The sequence below is a fragment of the Ananas comosus genome, linkage group 12, assembly GCF_001540865.1.
Source record: "Ananas comosus cultivar F153 linkage group 12, ASM154086v1, whole genome shotgun sequence".
NCBI lineage: Eukaryota > Viridiplantae > Streptophyta > Magnoliopsida > Poales > Bromeliaceae > Ananas > Ananas comosus.
Genome location: NC_033632.1, coordinates 3,650,925 through 3,675,924, shown reverse-complemented (window position 1 = coordinate 3,675,924; position 25,000 = coordinate 3,650,925). Strand labels below are relative to the sequence as shown.

The window sequence follows — 25,000 nt, the reverse complement described above, 5'->3', positions numbered from 1 at the left end:
AAGTTTAAGAACTAAAGTTGTATAAATGAAAAGTACATGAATCAAATTGCAATATGGAGACAGTTAGTACATGAACTACCCATACATTTTACCCTAATTAGAAAGGGGTTTATTAATCTTTGCCTACACTTTCTCCAAGCAAGAGAGAAATAGAGTAGAAAAAAAAAATTACAAAACAACCACTTAATCCATTCAAAGAGGTGATGATGCAAACATGGGACCTTTTTGGCCCTCATGTTTTCTTTGCTTTGTCCTCATTAGCTTTCACAGTGAAAAAAAAGAAAAAGAAAAAGAAACCCTACACTCTCACCATCAATAACAGCAGAGGCTGCAGGATGAGGGGATACATGAGATGGCCCTCACTCCCCCATCAGTCAATCACAGTCATGTTTATATGTGATGCTATAATAGTTTATTTCCTTTTTTCCTCAAAAGATTCCCTTTTATTATTATTAACTTTGCTTATGTCATGCATCTTTCCATCGCATGGTCATTAAAGGATGGAAAATACTAATAAACATACACCTCCTCTGGAATATATATATATATATATATATATATATATATATATATATATATGTGTGAATTAAGAAGACAACTCTATAATAAAAAAAATAAATAAATTGTGATAGTCATACCGAGTAATCTGGTGTTGCCAATCAATTAAATTATTTTTTTAAATTTATTCATTTCATCGTGATTTATAGAAAAATATTTTTATAGTATATTTTTTAAAAGAATAGAAATGTTAATTTTTAAATAAGATGATATAGGAGTAATTACTACCCGTGGACTTCTTCGTCATTAAGATGAATAATATATATATATATATATAATATAATATATATATATATATATATATATAATATTGATATTTATAATTTTTTTTTCCCCATTGGTAGCAATGGAAAAAAATTAGTACGAAGCCCAAGCTAACAAATAAAGCAGAGAGAAGAGACACATGGATTGAATTAAACAACCCGAGAACAATAATTTATTATGTCCCTATTCAATTTTTCTTTTGATTCGAGAATGCATTTAGTTGACCTAAAACATGCACTTTTAAAGTTAAGAGGATTTAACGAGAATGAAATTTTAAAAAAAATTTTATTCTGAGACTCCTACTTTGATTTTATGTTAAATAAAGAAATAAATGTTAAAATATTTATAAAATTTAAATTGGTAGAGAATATATAATACTTAATTTAATATTTGCATCTTCAAAAGAAATCTAGCTTGAAGTGGTTGAACTAGAGTATAGTATTGATCCAATGCATACTATATTCCTTCTTGAAGTGAGAATTCCATTACCAAGGTTCTAACATTAATAGTACATTTTTGGACTGCTATTTTGACCATATATTAACTGATGAAGTGTTCTACAGTGAATGAAGGCATGGATATCTTATAAGAGATTTTTTTTTTTTTTTTTTTTTTTTTTTTTTTTCTGAGAGACAGAAAGCTAATGAGTTATCTATCCAGTTTATTCATTTTTTATAAAAAGTTCTATAAAAAAATTCAGTAAAAAACGTAAAATAATTAGACTTTGAACTTGTGATTTTCGGTACCAACCATTAAGTTTCAACCAACTGTATCATATAAGGTCGTTATCTTTAGAGAATCGTTAATATCAAAATTTCATGATTACCATAAGGCTATTGTGATCATGTGATAATATATGTTTATTACCAATGTTTTAAAGTCAATCATAACTAAGTGTTTGGCCATTGGATTAAGAGATGTGCATGTGGTTAAGATGATATGGGCCTCCTAGGATTCAGTGGGTGGTTGGTTGTATAGTATAATTTAACGGGTAAAAATGATCAAAATGGTAGATCTAATGGCGAAAAATTTGGTAGCACAAAGTGTTTCGTACTATTAATAGCATAGTAACCGAATTATATATATATATATATATATATATATATATATATATATATATAGAGTTGAGCTAGAATACTATCGAAAGCAAACGGGTTCCGTTGCCACCCATTTGTTTTTGATGATGAAGCATTCAAATTGACGATCAGCACCGTTGAACATAATCTATACCACTTGAAGTGTTTAGAAATCAAATTTCATATATTTTCGATATTGTTCTCTTATCCATCGAGTGGACACAAAAATGAACGGCTGAAAATGAATATTCTTTAAAAAATGATGATAAGAGTTTTGTAATCAAGATCAAGAGTATAGATCTTGTTTTAAATAGTTTAAAGAATTTTCTAACAAAAATTCAATTGATTTTGATACCTTTACGCCGTTAAACGAGAAAATGCCTCATATCAACCATTAAGATTACAAAATTTGAAACCCTTTGATCATTAGGCAAATGATGTCGAAAAGATTTGAAATTTGATTTCTAAACACTTCAAGTGGTATAGATCATATTTAACGGTGTTGATCGTCGATTTGGAAGCTCTATCATCGAAAACAAATGGGTGACAACGGAGCTCGTTTGCTATCGATAATATTCTAGCTCAACTATATATATATATATATATATATTCTCCGGTTGACTTACCACCGTGAACAAAACTGATAACACAAATTCTAGTGTATTAGATTTCTTTTTTCATCTATCAATTTACTTTCTAACCTATTTATCAAACTGTTGTACTTTTGGGCCTGATTGATTGGACCATGACTACACAATAATTTTTCCTTTTAGAAATATCTTATGATGAAAACAGAGTGTAATTTATATGTTAATTAAACAGGCGCGACTTAACAAAATAAAAAAAAAAAACCTAGATGTCCTTATCTTTAGTACGATCACTACAAAAAAAGAAAAAAAAAAGAATTTTTTTTAATATTTCACGACGCTTAAAAGCATCTCAATATAATTTAGTGTTATATTTGAAAGTATCGATTAAAATATCAGTAAATTAAAAATTGTCATATATATACTAACATATACTAACACTTATACCAAATATCAATAAAATATATACATGCACTTTAAATCGTTAGAATTTTTAAAATCTTGACGCTTTAAAACATCAAAAAATTAAAAATAATAATAAAATTTATTATTTAATAAATTAATTTCATACAATAGAAGGTTTATATAACGATGCTTTTTGAAGCATCGGTATTTGTTATGTCGTAGAGACGCTTAAGGACGCTTTTCTTCTAATGTCGTTTAAAAAATATCTTTATATTGAAATTTTCTTATAGTGTTCACAAATGAGTTACTTTTAATCACACTTTTAAACATGAATTTTTAGTTTAAAAGTACTTGGTTCTTATATTTGGTTGATCTAATTTTAATCTTCTGAAACATATATATATGGCAGATGGGAAAGAACTGCATCACATTGAGTCGAAGAAAATAAATAAGTTTAGATGCTTTTCTTTCTCTAAAAGTAAAATTCCCTGCATTTTGTAGTTACATACCTTTAACTATCTTTGTTTACTTTTTATTCATACCACATGCTCTTCAATAGTTCATTTAGCAAAGAATCTTAAATTAATTGTTAATATTAGATTTTTTTTTTTACAACTTTATTGTTACAATAAATAATTAATTAAAGGTTTTCTCTGTGAATTTTTTTTTTTTCCTTCTTATGAGTGTCTCACAAAGAGGGTTTTTTTTCTTTCCTTTCTTCAAATGTACTGTATATGTATTGTTGGAATGTTATAAAAAATGTATCTGTATCTTTTTACTTGGAAATTTTGGGTAATATATTACAATATGTGTTTTTGCCAACATACCTAAAAATATATTTCTCTTTAAAGAGCTCTGTCAATTAAATATATACACATATTCCATTCATGCCACCAACCACTTTATATGTCATGAAATTAATTCCATGATCTCATACTTTACTCACAGGAAGGATTATATTTCAAGTAAAATAGAGTGCCATTTTAGACCATTAATAATTCCCCAAAATGTCAAATAATAGATTAATTAATGGGACCCCTATAAGGTTGGTTAGCTAATTGTGGCATTTTGATGGTCACATATTCTTTAGGCTATAATTCTATCAATAGCGTATACTTAATTCTTTTAGCTAAAATTAATTTGTTGAAGGGGTAGGTTATATATTAATTAGCCATAATCCAAGATGTTGCCCATAGTTAATTCACAAGAGTTATCCTGCGTTGAACCTTGACACCAATTAAGGAGGGGTTTGGTTCTTTGAAAAAGTGTAGAAAAAAAAATTTGTCGAGAAAAGAAGTTTTCATAGAAAAGCTCTTTTTAGTTTTTCGTCTGTTTATTTCTAAAAAAGTTAGCTATTTTGGAAAGATTTTTGCCAAGTTTTTTAAAAAATTAGTATTTTCTTTTTCACATTTTTTTTTTTTTACAAAAGTAAAAAGATTAGTTTTTCATAAAATCTGGAAAGAAGCATTTCAAAATAGTTAGATTTCCTTAATTTAAGAAATAATATTTTATAGAATATTTTAACCCTTATATATATATTTTTTTTTTATTTTATTTTTTCCATGAAGGGTGCATGTTTTGTTTTTGCACCTCATAGTAAGAACATGCCACATGCTAGCTTTCTATTTCCAATACCAAAGACACAATGCAATGTGGAACTCTTTGTTTAAATATAATAATGAGGGCAACTCATACAAACCCTAACCCTAACCCTAGCCTAGCCAAAGGCTATAATAAACCTACCATGCATCTTAAGTACTACAAACAAATCTATTGGTGGCCTTGGTAGGAGTGTGTGCATATGCATAGATGTGAGTACTAACCCAACCATAAAAGCCTCCCTTATGATGGTAATCCCACTGCCATGCATGCATGCATCTTCTTCCCCCACCATTAATTCCACTAGCTAGATCTCCAACAAAAGCTCCTACAAGACAAAATTAAGATCAAACACAAAAAATATTGTTGTTGAGTACGTTAGATCTCCTTGGTTGAATGTGGATCACAATTTTAACAATAAGAAGGACTAGCTAATCTCATTGTAGTACTCCCTAGAGTAATATATATTCTATTCCAAACCCATGCCTAGGCCTAGCTATGTTTATTTCAATCCATGGTACAAGGGAATGTGAGTAATAGAAGATTTAATTAGAACTAATGCCATGTATAGCCTTATTACAAAAAAAAATTCCCAATCTAATCTCCTTTTAAAAAAAATTCCTAACCTAGCCTTCTTTTGATAATTAGAAAATAAAAGATAACTTTAATAGTATTTATATGCTAATTAGGAGAGAGAAATTTTTTTCTCTCTCTCCTCCCACCCTACTAATATTTAAAAATAATTAATTTTTGTTATAATAATATTAATTAAAAATTAATATTTAATAATAATAAATATTATTATTACTGAATGTTTTTTTTCAGAAAGATAGCATGATGCTACCCTCTTCATTTATTTTTTTTAGAAATAAATTAATTTAGCTGAAAGTATGAATCAACGAAAATGTGAATTAACTATGATTTAAACTCAGAACTTCAAGTACCAACCACCAAGCCCTTTACCACATATACTAAATACTAGTAATAATAATAATAATAATAATAATAATAAAATTATCATTCAGTAATAATAATATCATTATTATTAAATATTAATTTTTAATTATTGTTATTATTATAAGAATTAATTGAGAGGAAAGAGAGAGAAAATTTTTCTCTCTCGTAATTAACATATAAATGCTCTTAAGCCATTTTTATTTTCTAATCTATCAATAGAAAGGCTAGATTGGGAATTTTTTTAAGTAGAAGGCTAGATTGGGAATTTTTTTTCTCCATAAGGCTAGATGTGGCATTAGTTCATTTAATTAGAGCCCTCTTTTTTAAAAGAGAAGAAATAAAAAAAGAAAAATGACAATGTGAGCAATAGTCTCTCAGAGTTAAAATAACCTAGAATACAATATAGTTAGTGAGATCCACATTTTTACATATATAGTACAATAAATTGATATAGCACCTAACAACACTATTGCTTGATTTTGTTTTTGGCTCATTTTAGACGTGGCATGCTACATGATCATCAAGTTTTAGAAATTAACTACATATTAGACACAATCTATGTAAGATAAATGTCGTAAATACCTCTCAAAATAATTATTAATTATGTGATGATTTGCATATGTGCGTGAAATATTAGCATGTCAGCATATGCGCAACTCAAAAGGGTGATATATATATCTGTGTACCTATAATGCATGTATGCATGATATTCTTTACATATATAATGGTACTTTTCCACTTTATATATATATATAATTTTATTATTATTATTTTTTTGTGAGGACTTTATATAAGGCTAAGGGGAGCTTACTTAGAATATTTCTGTGAGGGCTAAAGTGGGCCGAACCGGTTTGAGCTTTTATCAAGGGTGGGGTGGTCAGTGGTGCACGTTGGAGCCTGCATGTGTGCATGTGGGAGGGATCAGAGAAAGAAAAAAAAGGAAGGGGGAAAAAAGCATAAAATAAAATAAAAAGAGAGAAAAGTTGAATGAGAAGTACTACATATATAGGGGGAAAAAGCCACAAACTAGTCATCTTAAGTGTGCTTTTTATAAAAAGCTTTTTCATGTTGTCGCGAGATGCATCTAAAGAGGTTCATGTAGTGGTGACAAGACCCATCTATGAAGGAAGGGAAAAAAAAAAAAAAAAAGATGCACAACAAAGTAGCAATGGTGATGTAGTGATGCTTGAATAAAGTAAAGTAAAAAGTATGTTGTACATATTTGGGTAAAGACCTAACTTTTTCTTCATTGAGATCTTCTCAATTGTTTAACTAGCTTTTCTATCAAAGATATATAGAAACAAAAAATTTGAATCTGAGCCTTTTTTTTTAGTCTCAAAACATCCATTTGGTTTCAAAATCACACTTTTTAAAAAAGACTTTTTGAGTCTCAAAACCACTTCTACTTCTCTACACAATGGAAGCTTTATATTTTTTTTGTTTGTCAAACGCTTTACTAGACACGACTGAAGCTAAAAATAAAAACTGTGCCAAATTATACGAGAAGTTTGTATTTTTATTTTTTCACATAACCATAACGGTTTTATATATACTTGAAGTTTTAATATATTAGAAGCCAAACAAACAAATTCTCTGGCTCCCCACTATATGTTATAGTACTGTTTGATAAAATATTCTTTGAAAGTATTATCATGAGAAATAGTACTACATCAAGTTTGGAGCTTCCATTTTCAAACATCAAATTAAATTAATCACATTTCAGCTCTCCCCGCACCGATTTATTGAATTGCCAATTAAGCACTGTTAAAAGCGACTGCAATTAACTGAAGACAAAAACAAAAGCACTGGGGCTAATTAAGGACGTCAAACATGGCAGTAGATTTTTTGAGAGATAGGTAACACGCTACCCGCTTCGTTTATTTCATTTAGAAATAAACTTAGCTGAAAATGTGAATCAACTAGGATTCGAACTTAGGTCTCGGATACCAACTACCAAGCCCGCCCTTTGCCACTTGCTCTAGGGACGGTCAGTAACATGGTAGTAGATTGGTTATTGAATAATAATAATAAGCTTGGTTAGCCCACAGGAGGGGCAAGGGATTGATAGTGGGGTCCTTCCCCCATCCTTTTGCTTTCCTTTTTGTCTCATTAGGGTATATATATATATGTAAGAGCTTCTCCTATATACACATGAGGAGGATGTGGTGTGAGATCCAAATTAAACATATGCCAGGCCACCACCCCGGCCTGAACTAACGCTTCATCACTATTTATTTAGCTTAGCCTATGACTATACTTTGGTTTGTTGATGCTAATTATTAATCTTAAAATTCGAACGATTAAAAATACGCAATTAATTCACTTAAAGCATGCAGAGGTATCGTTCACGAATCTCGCTTGTGATTCGGTTTAAATTGGTGAGCCTTTTTGAAAATTTTGTATTATCTGAAAGCTCAGAATGTATTTTATTTGGTATTTTATAGTTATTTTTTTTTCTTTTTCAAAAATATTATAGATAAATTATCTATCGCTTTCTCGTACATCTTTAAATATTACTAATAATTAATTTATTGTTTCAAACAATCAATTCTATTTTAAAATAGAGTCTTTAAAATAAGTTTATTAAAATATATATATTAAATTATTTTTAACTTTTTTTATTATTTTTATATGTATTTTAACTCTATATTGTCAAATTAAATAGAATACCTATTCTATTATTGTCAACCAATACACTTTAACAAAACTACTGGCTTTTAATAAAATACTATAAAATTTATCATATCGTACAAAAATTAAAAAAATAATTCAATAATTTCTTAAAATATAATACCTTATGTAGGTGTGATTTCCTATACAGTAGCATTACATCATTTATGTATTAAGCCAATCAATTATTTTAATAAAAAAACACAATAATTATCTTTTAAAAAATTTATAATAAAGCCGATTTATTCTATAATTGATTGCGACCATGATGATGCAATGCTTCTATCATATTTTAGATTTTTCACTTTTATCAAACAACCCCTTAAAATGTGTGTTTTAATTATTTTTACATAAAAAGTTTACATTATTGTTGTATTTTTATTACTCTATTAAATAAATTTAAAAATTCAAAATATTTAAATATTGAATATATCGATACGAGAAGAGTACGTCATGAGCAAAGAGTATTGCGTATCACTTTAGTCACATCACTATTCTAGTAGATGCGAAAAGATTTGGGGATGGTGTAAAACTGTACCGTAAATAGTTATTAGTGTGACGCCACTAAAGCGTACTCTCTCAAGCGTTACCTTCTAAACTCTTTTGTAAATTAATTTTTATACAATAGTAATAGAAAAAATACAAAATTTTATTTAACCTATAAAATTATTTTGATCAATTTACGTTAAAAAAAAAAATTTACTAGTTTTGAATTTTTATAAAAATAGATCATCTTTTTCAATTTTTTAGATTCAGATCGGCCAAGCAAGTAGTGCAAGTCTGTAAAAAAAAAAGTATATTGTTAGTGAACGGTGTACTCCTGCCGTCAATGTTGCACAACTTGCTTGGCCGTTTGGTACCGTTTTGCAGATGAACGGCTTGCCTCCCTTCTCCCTCATCCACTTCCAGACCTTCAAGCTATGTCACTCCCACACGAAAATATTTCCTGTGCTAACGTCGAACACGGCATACAGTGCTAGAATAGTTGTCAAACTTGTATGGAGAAGAGTGCTGGAATAAACTCCCTACGCTTCTTACGGTTTAGAAAAAAAACTACCTAACTGTCTTACGGGGGAGTGGGATATTACCCTGATGAGGGAGAAGATTGAATACCAGCGTTGCACATATGAGCGGTGGAGTTTACACTGGTGTACTGACTGCAAATTGCACTGTTAGAAGGGTTGTTGCACCATTTTTTTTCGCGTTGCTCTTTCGTGCTGCACTATTATTTCTATTATCAGCCGTATAGTTTTTGTCATATAGCTTCGACATATTTAATTTCTAAAAGCCGAATAACAAACACCGAAGCCGGCGAATAGTGTGGCCGATTTGGTTCGCATTCCGATGAGTGGAAGGTTGCGTAACCACGCTTCGGGCGCATTTAGTGCCCGTCCCGGGACCGTAATTTGTGATATACGTATCTGAGCAAATACGAATGAGGCGAATTGAGACTAGGGGCATTTTGATCAGACGGTGAAAAATTTGACCCAAATCTGCAAAATCGAAAAATGTAGCCCACTTTTGTGAAAACTCAAAACTAGTGAATTTTTTATGCAAATTAACAAATTATTTTTAAGTATTTATTAATTTTTTAAAATTGTAAGTTTACTGTCTAGTCTTTCAGCTTATTTAATTTAAGTCAGTAAACAATACTTTAACTTCAAAATTAAAAACAATTAATTATTTAATAAATTTATAATTATGTATTTGAGTAAAGCATGCTAAATAATTTATAAAGATAAATAATATATTCAAATTTTAAAGTCAATGTGTCGTCAATTAACTCACGTCTAATAACTTGAAAATTGGATGATAAATTAATTTTTTTTTAAAAAAAATAAAATAATCAGTTCAAAACAACTCACAATTCAAACAAATTATATATGTTTTCATGCATGATATATCAGTATATCAGCACATTAATATTTTTCTCATATGCCCCATAAACTACAAATATGGGACCGTTTAATTGACACACAAATTGTTCCATACCAATTTATAACAGCTGCTTAAAATGTATATATTTTTTATTTATCTTGCTTTACTTATTTTGCTTTATAGTTTTTAACCCGTATGAAATTAGTATTAATCCAGCTCATGCAGATTAATCAACTCATTAATTTGATACGTGTCCTTTGTAATTTTTATATGTTTGAGAATTGCAAATGACAAATCATATTCATTGAATGCGAATGAAAATTAGACAAAAAATATGTTAATGAATCCATCATTTAATAGCAAGTTTTAATTTGTTACTACAGCTATATACTATAACAAAATAGTATCCAATAAAGATAAGATAATTAGAGTTCGGCTACTATACTTTTATGAGTATTGACTTTCTTATACTCATAAATTTTTGGCTCTTAAATTTATTTCATTGATCATTTCTACCTGTTATATCATACTATTTAACCAACTACTCACTCAATCCTAGAGAACTACTATCATTCTAAGTGGGGACCACCATCATCCTAACCACCCATTCTATCAATCAACGGTTAAAAATTTAATAGTACAAGAGGGTCTGTACCCGTAAGAGTATGGTAGCCCCAGCCCAGATTAATTATATTATGCTAATAACAGTTGTTTAAAAATAATATACAATAAATATTCACAAAGTAGTCATTATTATTTATTGACATAGTAAATTACACGTAATCTAGAAATGTTATTAGGTGGATTCTGGCTAAATTCAATGCACTTTAATCGTCCGTAATTCTAAGCATAAATACCGAATTTATCATCTAGAATAATGCTTTGTCCAGTTTTACCAGTTTTTTGCTTATGAGCTGCCACTTAATACACCAAATTAAATTTCAAAATGTAAAAATGTTCAAAACCGACACGAACTATTGACCAGAATTTGACTATCTAATTTTTCAAAGTTGTAATTTTACTATCAAAATTTTTATTTTTTTTTCACTTGAGTCAGTCAACGAAACTTTGATTTCAAAATCTGAGTCAAAATATCGTTTGCTAATTGAAATCGAATAAATTAAACAGTTGAATAATTAAATCAAAATTTTGAAAGGTGAGGTAATCAAATCCAAACGATCCATAATTCAAATAAATTTCATACTTTTTTGACTTTTCAAATATCACTTAATAAATTAAAATTTTAATAAAATTTAAAAATAAGTATTTAAACTGACAAATCAAACCTGAGTTTTTAACCTAACTCAATTTAATTTTTGGTACCATGAAATTGACCAGGACCTACATATGGTTTGGACCGAACCGAACACGCTCACTCATTGGGGAGCGAATTAACCACACTACATTTATTTATGCATTTATATATTTATTTATTTATTTATTCTACAGTGGTCAACGTGAAATGGTCGGCGGGGCCACAAGGACAGTTTCGTCCTTTTAGCCTTTTTGAGAAAAAAATTTAAAATACATAAGTTATATTGTTGATATGATGTTTATATTAATTTTTTTTTTAATTCATCAGGTCCATCATAATTATTAAAAAATATTTTTATTATACTGTGTATTAAAAGAAAAAATATAAATGGTTAATTATTGATGATATAGTGTAACTGTAATATAGTAAATTTCGTCTCTTTTGAAACTGTTTTAATTTGGTCTTAGCTCGGAAGGCAAGTGGGTCCTCTAATCCCTCACGAACGCTGGTGAGAATTTTTCTCTCCCTCTCCCTCTTTCTCTTTCCCCTACATAGAATTCCTAACTATTTTATATGGAATTCAAAACAAGTAAAACTAATAGGACTTTTTCGCAAATTAATCTTCATAATAGTAGAAAAATATTATCTACACACTAGGCGAATTTACTAATACAAGATACCATTCATTCAATAGATGAGGTGTATTAGTACTTCGAACCTTTGCCTAAATTTTTTTTTGACTCTTATTTTTTAAGTGAAAATATTTAATGCCCTATAACAAAAAAAGTCAACTTAATCTATTAAAAAAAAATAACAAAATATTAAATTTATTTTAAAAGAGTAATGTACAAATATAATACTGTAATGTACAAATATAATACTAAGAAAAGTTAGGAGGTATTCGATAAAATTATTCTAAAGTTTAACTATGAGCAAGCTTAAGTATACTCAAAAGAAAACAAAAATGCTCCGGATGCCTCAATAGGAATGTCAATGGATATGAATACCCGAAATATTATCCGAACCCGAATTCGAATGGGACGGATTTATCCGAGTTAAACGGGTATAGATTTGGTTATGGGTATAGAAAATAAAAATCCGACGGATATGAATACGAGTATGGATTTTGTATTTACCCGACCCGAACCCGAACCCGAACCCAAACACGAATAAATTATATATATACATACTTTATTTTTATTTATTTATATAATATATAAAATATTTAATAATTTTTATCCCTTAGATCTTCATTTAACGGTATGGATTTTTAAAACCGGCCGGGTCCGAATCCGGGTCCGGGTTTGGGTTTCGAATTTTTGGTCGGGTACGAATATGGGTATAGATTTTTAAAATCCGCCGGGTTTGAGTACGGGTAAGAATTTTAATTTGGTTTTCGGGTTCGGGTTCGGATTTTTAAAAATCCGACCCAAACCCGACCCGTTGAGGGCGTGGGAACGTTTTCTGGCTCCGAATCTGTCCTCAGGACTAGGGGTTTCTAGTAAAATTTAATATTTATCATTATCATAAAAAAGTATAAAATGCACTGATTATATTGCTGATATGATGTCCTCAATCAATAGAATTGCTCTCCTGAATTCACCGGTCTCATTATGATTAATAAAAAAAATTATTTTATTTTTTTTAAAAAAAATATGATTGATTTATTACTGATGATGATGTACCTATGTGGTGCAAGTGTGTCACTGGACCGGTTCGTCATTTGAGCGAATACTCGAGGGCATCGCCGTAATTTTAACCTCCCACGGCTCTTTATAAGGCCCTCGAAAGCGGGAGCTTTTTAGAGCTCGCATACAAGGCTCGTGTGAGCGCGACACACTGGTACGAAGCAAAGAAGAAGCCGAAGGCGCCGAAGAGTAAGAGAGAGAGGGTCGAGAACTCACCGGAGAAGATGACCCGCGGCGGCGCCGGCGCCGCAGGAGACGACGACAACCTTGAGGCGCGGATTGAGAAGCAGATGGGATGCATGACGGGGTTCCTTCATCTAATCGATCGCCACCACATCCTCTCCGGGAAACGCCTCTTCCCCTCCGCGGTTGGTTTCTTGATCTCGCCCCTTCTCGATCTAGGGTTTTTGTGCTGTGCTTTGATTTGGGTGGTTTCGAGGATCTCTAATGGCGGTTTTTTTTTGGGGGTTTAAAGATCCCCGGGTCGACCTCGCCATCGGAGCGATGCGATTGCCCCTCCTCGCCGGAGAGCCGGCCCCCTCCTTCGTCCCCGGCGAGGTTCTCAGCGTTCGAGTTCGAGGGGACGAAGACGCCATGGAAGCTTCGGGAAGCTCCTAGGTTCTCCCTCGACAGCCGCCTCCGATCGGACTCCGGCGGCGAGGGGCGGCTGCGCCGGTCGCCGAGCGTCGTCGCGCGGCTGATGGGGCTGGACGCCCTCCCGCCGAGCGCCGCCGCGGAGTCGAAGCCCCCCGAGCTCCGGCGATCGGTGTCGGAGTCGCGCGTCCCGCGGGATCCGGCGCACCGCCGGTTTCTCGACGCGGGATTCCCCAAGAAGCACTTTCCGGATAAGCCGATCCCTGGGGAGGCTAGGGTTACCAGAGACGCGAAGAAGCCCCTACCCCTACCCCACTCGCAGAAGCTTCCGCCGCCTCCGTCGATCCAGAGGAAGAGCTTCTTCGACGCGGAGGACATATTCCCGGAGCCGAAGCGGAGCAGCGGCGGGTCGACCGCGCTCTGCGGCGAGATCGAGCGGCGCCTCCGGATGCGGGGCATCGATGAGCCCGCGAAGGATCTGGAGTCATTGAAGCAGATCCTCGAAGCTCTACAGCTCAAAGGCCTCCTCCACCCCTCCAGTCCCTCCCACCACAGCCGCAACCTCATCTTCGATCCTAACCCTAACCTCAACCTCCGCCGCGCCCCGATCGTCCTCATGAAGCCCTCCGCGTCGCCTCCGAGCAGTCCGAGCTCTCCGTCGACGAGGCGGAGGTCGCATATAAATGCCGAACCCTCGAGAAACTCACATCCGCAGCGTGGAGTCTCCGCCGCCCATTCCCCCAGGAGAGTTGGATCGGACCCCACCACCGTTCGATCGCCGAGGAATCGAAAACCATCAATAAATAGGATACGCTCACCCGCGGAGGACGATACCGCAGTCTCTACCGCCACCCCATCCCACGAACTCAATCTCCAGGTAGTAGTATTTTATTATATTAGATTCTATTCCCCATTATTCTCCCACATTTCGCGAATTTTAAGGAATCAACGGACGGTGGGGATGCGTTGCAGAGGTCGAGGGAGGGGGAAGAGTACAACAACGGGTCGGGGCGGAGCCTCTTGGAGCGTTGCGATAAGCTGCTGAGTAGTATAGCGGCGATAGCTACGACCGCGGGGGCGGATCAGGCTACCGCAGCGGCGGAGCAGCAGCAGCCGAGCCCGGTGTCCGTACTCGATGCCTCGTCGTGCTTCCTCGGAGTAGGCGAGGGCTCGCCCTCGCCCTCGCCCTCGCCCTCGCCCGTTTCCGCCACCGCCAAGCGCGCCATCGACTTTGTTAGAGGTGAGAGTCACTCGCAGTAAGAGCGCGTGATAAACGAAATATTTCGTAGATAATATCGCGTTACGCATTGTGCAGTGTAATTAGTAATTAGTGATTAGTAGAGAATAATATGTGTTTTAAACAAGCGTTGCTGTTCCATTTTCCATGTTGTGTGATTTAGCCCTTAAATTTTTTTTTTGTTACTTCTAATTCATTGGTCCATAAAACTGTAAAATGTTGCACTTTAATTTCCGAATGCGACAGTTAACGAAGTGCGGGTAGATTTTAGGTGAAGTAGAGAAGGGCATAGGAGCTAAACTGCAATAATGGGGTAGCTAGGGGACCGTCAATAAATTTTTCACCCGTTTCGTTAAACCATGCGCAGCTTAAATTTTGATTAGTGCTAGGTATTTACATTCTCACTTGCGGTTAACCAACGGTCGTGATTAACGTGTGTACACAGATAAGTTGGCCCCTTATTGGGAGGAGGACCAGTGGAGCCGCGAAACACAGACCGTCGGATCGGACCCCGGAGAGGGGGGGGTCGAATCCGACGATCAGGAGGACTACATCTACGTGGCCGAGATCGTCCGAGCGTCCGATCGGCTCCGCGGCCCATCGGACGCCTACGCGCTGCTCGAGAAGCGCCGCCAATGGCCGCCCTCCACGCGTCCCCGCCGCCGCCTCCTCTTCGACGCCGTGGCGGAGATCCTCGACCGGATGCGGCGCCGCCACGCGTCACCCTGGGACGCCTTCGCACGCGCCGGAGCGCCCCTCCCCCCGTCCGCGCCGCGCTCGCTCGTGCGGCACGTGTGGGGGGAGGTGCGGCGGATGCGGGAGCCGGTCGCTGCGGCGGGAGGCGGAGAGGACGTCGACGAGGTCACGTGCGGGGCGATACGCAGGGACGTGGCGGATGACGTGGCGTGGGCCCGCCCCTCCGCCGAGCTCTCGGACGCCGTGCTCCGGATCGAACGGCTGATATTCAAGGATCTCGTCGCCGACACCATCCGATGCCTCGCTGACGTGGCGTCCCTCCCTCGCGCGCACCTACCCCGTCGCAGGCTCGTCTTCCCCTGATCTCTCTTTCCCACCAAACACCTTAAAAGAGAATATAAAATAAATTTTTTTTTTTAAAAAAAGAAAAATCTCATATATATATATATATATATATATATATATATATATTAGAGGTTATTATAAAACGCAAGCGAATGAAGAAATCAACGGCCGGGATTTTACACGACTGCATGATGAAGGGGGCTGGCACAGGGATCCGGGATTAATTCGCACTAGGGTGGGTCAAGTGGCCCAATGGGCCCAATTATGTTTGCATCTAAGTTCCTCGTCAGGGGCCCCTTTTGAATTTTGGTTTTAATGTAATCTCAAAATATTCACGGAGTTAGTATGACATAGTCTACAAACTGAACCCGGATAAGGCACCAGTAAACATTGTCCGAGGCTTCGATGGGAAATATAGGATTTTGTTCGTGTGTGTGTGTGTGTGTGTGTGTGTGTGTATATATATATATATATAAGTACAAGATGATGAAACGATCTCCTAGGCCATAGGAGATGTTTGGAAGGTTAACTAGGAAGGATAAAGTGTCTTCACTGGAACTAGACTTTGTACACGCATTCACTTTAACATTCGGAAATTAAATTACTACTCTGGTTGTTATGTAAGCCTTAAAACATGCTCTGCAACATTTTTACAAATTTACATCGTATTCTTATTTGATTGATAGAGTGAACATCGATCACTAGGAAGTGATGGTTGTGATTTACAAAACACTGAAATTTGTTTGTGAGCATATATAGTATTTTTCGACTTTTAAGTGACTGATTTTGAGGTCGGAGGTTTGATCTGCCTCGTGCTCTCCGATCAGATCCAGTATATAACCATAAATACATTAGGTTCCTAAGGGGTTTTCAGGCTGCATCCAGGGGTAGCGTCACTAAACAACAGCCGGAAAATGCTTCCGAGTCTCTTCTACAATGTTACTCGGTAGTTAATATATTGATAAATTTTTATGTAACTTTTGGAGTGAGTGTATTAGCCAATTTAATCCCTCTACATTAGTAGTGTCTACAAAGTAACAACATATAAGAGTGTCATTAAGAGAGACATGTAGCAGTACTACTAAAGTTGAGATAAAATTTTTAAGCACTGGGAAATAGTAGCAGGATTACATTTTCTACAACTCTATGCATAGAAATTTTCTGTGCACGGAGGAAATTCCGTCGCTCTGGTCCCTTTTGATAGCGTGGATAAACAATCGGGATCAACTCCATGTGAAAAATCTATGCTGTGCGCAAGTATCAGCGGTAGGATCAATCCTGTGTGCCGCACATTTGTGTTGTTAATTTGATTCGAAATTGCTGCAAATTAGCAATTTGTTAGCATTTTACTTAACCCAAACTTGTTGGCTTTTATCATTTTATCACTTCATGTATTAAGCATGTAAATATTTTAGTGCATTTGCATAAACACACACAAAAGTAAGGCTATATATATATATATATATATAGAATTGAGGTAGAATATTTTTAGAAGTATCAACCCCTTGATGCTTTTAAGTTTTTAGCCCTTTGATCCACTCCTTAATTACTAATACCTCTTAGATCAAACACTATTCTATCTATCATCATCTATTACCATCTTCTTAACTCTACATTTCTCCATCTAATGGTTAAAAATTCAAAAGCACCACCCCCTTGGTGCTTTTAAGAGTATTCTAGCTCAACTCTATATATATATATATATAGAGAGAGAGAGAGAGAGACACACACACACACACACACACTGGTTACACTGGTCCCTCAATGTTCTTCTCTTTGCTCTATTTAAAACTTATAATATTTTATATTCTGCAAATACTTCTCTTAAAACAAATAATCATAAATGCATTGACTTAGAGAAACAACAGAAGAATCAATCTTGATCCATTAGCAAAAGAATTTGAATCATAATCCCTATTTGTTGGCTTGCATTGGAACTCACTGTTTCAAATTCATAGATGAGAAAAAGCAGGGGTAGGTTCTAGTGCTTTTGGATACTGATGATAACGAATTGTGGAATCTTGTAGAAAAAGTTAGTGGAGTCATCTCAGATCCTTGTAACAGTACAATAATACTTTCTTTATTATTTTTTATTATTTTACTTTTTATACAGCTTCTATCTTTAGGTTTCTCCCTCTAACACCCTGGGAAAGAATTATAAATTTTCCATTTTTCTGAAATGAACTTATGAAGATTCCATACATCTGACCTTGTGGATAGAACTAAGTAGAAAAAAATCTACTGTTGCTGAGTAATTGTTGAAATGGCATAATAATACTATTTTGAGGAGTTGTGTTGAAATACTATTAATAGTATTATGGTCTTTTTACTAAATTTATTATCTTTCGATGAAAAATTTTAAGGTTTGAATGATAATGGTCCCTTACAATTTACTGACGGTTCTTCTGGGATTTAGTGGGGGATGGGTAGAATAGTATGATCTAAGAGTTGGAATTGATCAAGAGATAAGATCTAATGGTGAAAAATTGGATAACACCAAGTGTCTGGTATTATTAATTGTATTTCAGTCGGACTCCTATTTTGAGATATCGGTTATATATCCCTGCTCAATAGTTGAAAATTTGATTTTTTAAGACACGTTTTTCAGAAACTTTATTTCTTATGTTACTAAAAAAAATTTGTCGCCATTTGGAAAAATTAAAAATTATCGCAATTTTTCCGCATGAATTGGATGCATGTCCAACTTATGAATGAAGAATATTTTAGAAGAAACTGTATTTTTGCTGAGTATAACTGTTTCCACACTCTGGAATTTAATTCGCAGTTTTTTTTTTCTTCTAGTGGTACTATACTTGCTTAAAATAATATTATATTGTTATTAAAAAAAATTGCTATTTAAGGTGTTTGGATCATTCCAAGCTATCTTGAATTTTACCAAAGAAATGCCTCATTTTTACAGATGGTGGGAGCTGAGTGGCTAAGATGTTTTACTTTTACCATATTCCAAAATTTCATAGGTTTGAGCTCTTTTTCCTGTTTACCTCAAAATTTATATAGGGATGGGGTTGCTCTGTTGTATGTTTTAATATTACAAAAACCATCCAAATATCTTTTCTGGAAAAAGATGGAGAACTAGTCAAATACCCAAGTTTTAAATTTTTAATAACTATTCTACTTTTACAAGGTTCCCAAAGAGGGAGTTTTATGTAAAAAAGTCCTTATGTATTTGCCACAAGGAAATTTTAGATGGCATTAATGGTTTATTAATATTTTAACAGTAACCATCATTGTGGATCATAAAATTTAGTTCGAACAATAAATATTAGCTAGAACCAAGGGCTTCTTTTACATAAAGGGCAAAAAATAAAGGTCGTTCTTTGTGTAAAAGTGATCTTCTATATACCGATATGAAGTCTCTTTGTATATTTTAACTTTTTGGTTCATCACTTGGAACAATTGACCCCATGTGTTTGCTTCGCCATGCCTGCAAAAAGTAGAAATATATAATTAGATCATTTAGGAAAATAAGATTTGGTACATATATATTTATGTGTTTGTAATGTAATGTTCTACTTTTTAGTAAATAAAAAAGAATATAATTTCATTTACATAGTGTTTGGTAACATGGTTGTTTCAGTGCTGGATCATCTTCGGGGGGTTCTTGTCCAAAGATCATCTCACAGCTCATGTCTTCAAAATCTGAAAGTTTTTTGGAGGGTAAGATACACAGCTTAACTAACATATTAATAGAAATAGAAAAGAATTCTTTAAAAAAAAAAAAAAAAACAAAAAGAGTACAGTTTCAAATATATTACCTTTGCGTGTAATGAAGAATCTGATTCTTAGCTAAAAATAACCGATATGTGAATTAGTTGATCCTTTTGTGCCCTAGTAATTAATTTGGTTACCATTGCTAGAAATTCTTTTACTGTTGTTTTAAACTAAACTGCACATATTATTTGGTTTCACCATACATTATATGGACATCTTATGCTGCAAGTGCTTGTAATGAGTAAAAGTAGATTTTGTATTACATGAGATCAAGGTATATTGGTTTGTCCCAAAATAAATAAATAAGTAAAGTGAAAGAACCCGTGTATATATTCTGATTCATTGGAATGGATTATTGGAATAATCACATGTGGCTCAGTGAACAGGCTTCTCACACTTTGTAGGATCTCAATAGGAGGCAAAGAGACTCACCTTTTTCACCATATTATATATTTTAGTGACCTACAGATGGTGTTGCACCATTATATCATGTGTCTCACTTCGATCTTTCCTGTTCCCTTAATGGTGCATGGGCCCCTCCCTTCACAAGAGCAAGCCTTCTTTTTCTCAGGTAGCTAGCCTTGTGTAAACCCTAGATATAGTTTTACTATATTTGGCAATAGTAGATGCTTTTGTTTAAGCTGGTTTACTTTGACATAGTAAGTTAGATTCAATTGCCCTATCAATTACAAGAAATCTGGGAGCTCCGAGGGTTTCGGAGAGATAAAGCGATCCTCGCTAGCTTGCAGAGAGATCAGGTAGCCCCTCCTGATCAGTAGGCGATTTTTTTGTCTCACTGAATGATATTGTTTTTCAGGGCACGGTCGTGCGCCGTTTGCGATGTTCGGACGGTGATCTCAAATTTGAGAAAGTTGTGAGAAGAAATTTTTTTGACAGATTAGTGGGAGAATAAGAACTTACTAGGGACCATGTTGATGGGCATACCAAGAGAGTCCTGTATGAATCTCTGAGAAGGGATCTTGCACATGTTTCTACACATTCCCACACAGTTGGTGCTCTCCAAAAACCTACAAACACCTCTCAATTGGTAAAACTTATAGGGGTCTATCATATATATATATATATATATATATATGTAGGGAAAGGAATAAAGAATAATTCTAGTTATTAATTTCATGCATGCCACTCATTGTGACTTTGATGTTACCTGCATTTGGGGATGTAGACCACATTTTTCTCTCTCCTCCCTTCAACTTCTGACTCCCTGACCTTATTTCGTAACACCACAATCTCTCTCTCAGAACACATCCAAGTTCATACAAATACTACAGCATCATTAAATATGTTTTTACACAATTATGAACTAGATTAAAGATCTCTCTCTCTCTCTCTCTCCTTTCCTTTTACTAAACAAGAAAAGTTTTCCCAATCAGATATCTTTTTTGTCACTCACTGTTGTATATGTTTGAGTGTTTAGTACTATATGCTTTGAATGAAAATGGATTTCTAAAAAATGAACTACTTTTCGTGAATACTATTTTGTATTAATCAACTGAAATACGTAAGAAAATGAAGATTTTAAGATCATATGAGAAAATTTAGCCGAGTATACCTCGCATGGTCCAACTAGCCAGGCGAAAAATATCGTCGTGAAAGTGGCGAAGAACTGCCTCGATAACTTTGAAGGCGGTAGCAGGAATTTTATCTGGAATAATTGCATGTAAGTTCCTAAATTTTAATTGTTAGTGCTAATCATGGTGTGAAAAACTAATCAACAATAGAGGATTTCAACTTTGCATGCTTTAGCATCACATAATTATCTCTTATTAGTTATGAAATTATTGTGATGTACTCTAATTTCAAATAGGGTATTTTGTTTTTCTTTTCCCCCCCCTAATTGTAGATCAAAAATTTGATAAAATGTGCTGAGACCCCTCAAGTACCCCTCAAGTAGGGTACGTTCCAAAACAGGCCCTCCACATTTTTTTTACTTTTTTTTATTTAATAGTCGAGGATTGTGTTACATTTGTTAGATTTGATGGCTCTACATGCATAGTAAAATTCTCGATTATTTGGGTAAAATCACGGAAGTCGGAAAAGTCGGAAGTTGAAGAAGGGGTGTCAATAAAAAGATGGTGTAATTCATTTCCAACTTGCCTAAAGTTGAGGTGGTCTCCATGTAAATTTCTATTTTTCATATATATATATATATATATATATATATATATATATGAAAGGCACATATAAAAATTCAGAATTTGCAAGGGTGCATATGTAAATAAATAGCACTTAGAGCCTGTTTGTGTGACTTTCTAGGGGGTTATCCATTTTAGGACTATTCTCATCCTAGCACGTTTAACTCTCTTAATTTTTTGGGCCTACCCACCATCCACACCCATCCTAGAACTATTCTTATCCTAACACGCTTAATTTTCTTAACTTTTTGGGCTTAGTCACCATCTAAAATGCTTAAGTCGGGTTAAAAGTATTAGCCTTATTATATTACATATATAGAACTATCCGGGGTCTCACATTTTCCCCCTCTTTAAGCCCTGACGTCCTCGTCTGGTTCAGACTCATAAGTATCAGGCGATGTGAGACTCGTCTCGCTAGCCTAAAACGACTTTGTGGGGTAGCTGCGATCTATCCATAACAGTCAATAGTATGAGAGCCTCGTTCTCCCCGCCGTATAACCCTGACTCAGCCGAGACTCATCTTACACTTCCAGCTGGTAATTGGCTCTGATACCAACTGTAACGCTCCAACTTTTCAGGGGGTCACCCATCCTATAACTACTCCCGTCCTAACATGCTTAACTCTCTTAATCTTTTGGGCCTAGTCATCATCTAAAATATTTAAGCCGGATTAAAAGTATTAGCCATATTATATCATATATATAGGACTATTTGGGGTCTCACAGTTTGATTCACGATTTGTAATATTCCTGTAAGCTTCTATATTTTCGGTAGAAAACATCCGAGTCATTACCATTCAACTAATGTTAGATAGTTGTAAAACGTGTCAGCGAAGTAGTGAAATCATTATATATTTCTAGATAGTAGGAATACTAGATTATCATTAATTAAAAGACATTTTCATTTTCACGCCGGATGAAAATTATTAATTGTTCATTATTAATAATGTATCGGTTTTTGAATAACCTCCAAATCCATCTGGCTTGATATTGTTTGTAACAAATTTGCTATTTCATATATAAAATATGCAATATTTTTAAAATATTACAAATCTTGAACCAAACGGCGGCCCTTTTTAGAGTATTGCATATGTGATTACATCTATTAGCTGAGTGGAGGTTCTGTTGAATGTGTTATTGTGGGTCCTTTTTCTCCTCCCCTGGTCACTACATTTGTGCGTGGGGTGTCCTGTTACAAATCATGGTGGATAACCAACCAACTTGGGAGTATCTAATTTGATCTACTCCTCTTTAGAGGTGAGGTTTTTGTTATAGTCATGTCATTTCAAAATTTGGAACTCTATATTAATCTCTTATTAAAAATAAGAAAATCAAATCCAAATGATCAATTTTTAGAGAATATTGTAAAACTCATTCTAATTTTTCGATAGTATTTCGCGACAGTTTAATCCGACGGGCTTGGTGCATGCGCATAACAGTTGATGCGACTGAATTCATGAGCATCTCTGGTTTGATTCGTGCAGTTGTTCTTTAGTGGATATATACCTGCTTAAGTAACCATGACTGTTCAATGTTCATAACACGATACTGATAGTAACTATATATTACAAAAGGCGAAAATTAATACACGAAAAGATTTACCATCTCCAGTATGAATCTGGGAAAAGCGTTGCTGAGCGATTCGATCACCACCTCCTGCTGTCTCGCAGCGTCGAAGCTCCTTGAAACCATGATCGCCGCCTCCGTCAAGCTCTCGTAGCCGTCCTTCTCGCTCCTCATTCCTAAAAGAACCAAGTTTATAGTTATAAAAAAAAAGAGAAAATACGTTCTGCGAATTTCAATACATGAAAATACAAAATTAAGAAACTGGAGGAAAAAAATCATTCATGTAATACTCTAAGGTATATTGATATTATTTTTTTTTAAAAAAATTGTTAGAATATTCTTAATCGAAGCTTAATTATACTAATTAAACTTTTTCCTTGTAGAAGACCTATATATATGAAAATGCTATCAAATCATCATTGTATCTATATTGTACTATTAGACCTCATCATTACTAGGAAGAGATTCCTTAAACACGTACTACACCACTCAATCTTATAACCACAAGTGTGTGTTTGTGTGTGTGTATGTATATATTCCAATTAAACTTAGGTTTAATCTATGTTAATCAACATAAAAAAAAATTAACTAAAACTAACCTGATATTGAATAAAAGTAAGTTTAAGCACCAAAAACAACAATAATAATAATAATAATACAAACCTGCAGTCTCTTGTACACTACTGGATAGATATCGGATGGCGAGGCGGTCGAACCAGTTATCTTTGTACACCGTCCTCCTGGTCGGCCTCGCGATCACCGCCTTCGCCGGCGACAACAAAGACTTGGGCTTCTGGGTCGGCCTCCGACGGCCAGACGCGGCTTCTCGAGCCGGTTTTCGGCTTGTCGGAAAAGCTCTTAGGCCCCCGTATGGGACTAGGAGGGTAGTTTCCATTGAGAGAGAGAGAGAGATATATATATATATATATACAGCTAATTAAGCAGAGATATATAGAGTTTTATGTGTGAGAGATCTAGTTTATGGGCTGTTATTATGCGCTACAAAAGAAAGAAACAAAATGGTTCAAAGAGCATCTCGGAGAGTGTAGTCGAGAGAGGAATCATGGGGATTGGCGTTGATATATAGAGGAATGAGCACGAATTTTGACGCCATCTTAAGATGCCTCCACTTTGTCTTTATAGAATTGCGTTGTTTTCCATAAATAAGTTTATGTGCTTATAATAATAAATTAATTACATGGCCGGCACGGATAAACAAGTAACTGAGCACCGTCCGATGGTGGATGAGTCGTGATCAGTGTTTTGCTTTGTACGATCGAATTGAACCGAAATACGCAGGTTGTAGCAAATTACTACGACCTGGTTTGCAAGGGATCTGCGAACAGTGGTCGAGAACTAAATGCGTTCTTCGCGAGCAACCTAACTCAGAAAAACGTACCGTATATACTTCACATTTACGCCGTACATTGAAAACCTCTTTCAATTCGTTGCTATTGAGATTCTCAGGTAAAATAGAGTTAAAAAAATGCATATAAAATATACCTTTTTATTTTTCAATTTGCAAAAAATATTATTGTAATTAACTTACTGCGATACTAAAAATACGATATGCATGTAATATAATATTTCCGTAATTTTTATTTCTTTGATAGATGTGATGGGATAATGGACTCAACTTTTACCCTTCACATTTAATAAATTAAATATTCTTTTTTAATTGTAAGATATTATATTTTTATTTTTTATCTTGCTCTTGGCCTGCGTTTTTTTATATTCA

General features: G+C 34.6%; 2 protein-coding genes across 6 annotated transcripts; one reads left to right on the top strand and one right to left on the bottom strand.

Moving 5' to 3' along the window:
- On the top strand, positions 12,895–15,873 carry LOC109718967 (serine/arginine repetitive matrix protein 1). Of its 4 annotated transcripts, none has more exons than XM_020245476.1 (4): positions 12,895–13,305; positions 13,413–14,408; positions 14,474–14,771; positions 15,214–15,873. In XM_020245476.1, exons 1-4 carry the CDS (start codon positions 13,162–13,164, stop codon positions 15,825–15,827), a joined length of 2,052 nt encoding a protein of 683 aa, XP_020101065.1. In that variant the 5' UTR covers positions 12,895–13,161; the 3' UTR covers positions 15,828–15,873. The 4 variants fall into 4 exon arrangements, with proteins under 4 accessions (XP_020101065.1, XP_020101068.1, XP_020101066.1 ...); XM_020245477.1 differs by having other exon boundaries at positions 12,896–13,305; positions 13,413–14,411; positions 14,504–14,771; XM_020245478.1 differs by having other exon boundaries at positions 12,901–13,305; positions 14,504–14,771.
- LOC109718965 (beta-carotene isomerase D27, chloroplastic) lies at positions 18,667–24,464 on the bottom strand. 2 transcript variants are annotated; one of them, XM_020245475.1, is made up of 7 exons: positions 23,926–24,464; positions 23,299–23,438; positions 21,115–21,207; positions 20,710–20,771; positions 20,487–20,569; positions 19,380–19,469; positions 18,667–19,254 (listed from the first exon to the last, which is right to left on the bottom strand). In XM_020245475.1, exons 1-7 carry the CDS (start codon positions 24,155–24,157, stop codon positions 19,214–19,216), a joined length of 741 nt encoding a protein of 246 aa, XP_020101064.1. In that variant the 5' UTR covers positions 24,158–24,464; the 3' UTR covers positions 18,667–19,213. The 2 variants fall into 2 exon arrangements, with proteins under 2 accessions (XP_020101064.1, XP_020101063.1); XM_020245474.1 differs by having other exon boundaries at positions 20,463–20,569; positions 23,926–24,457.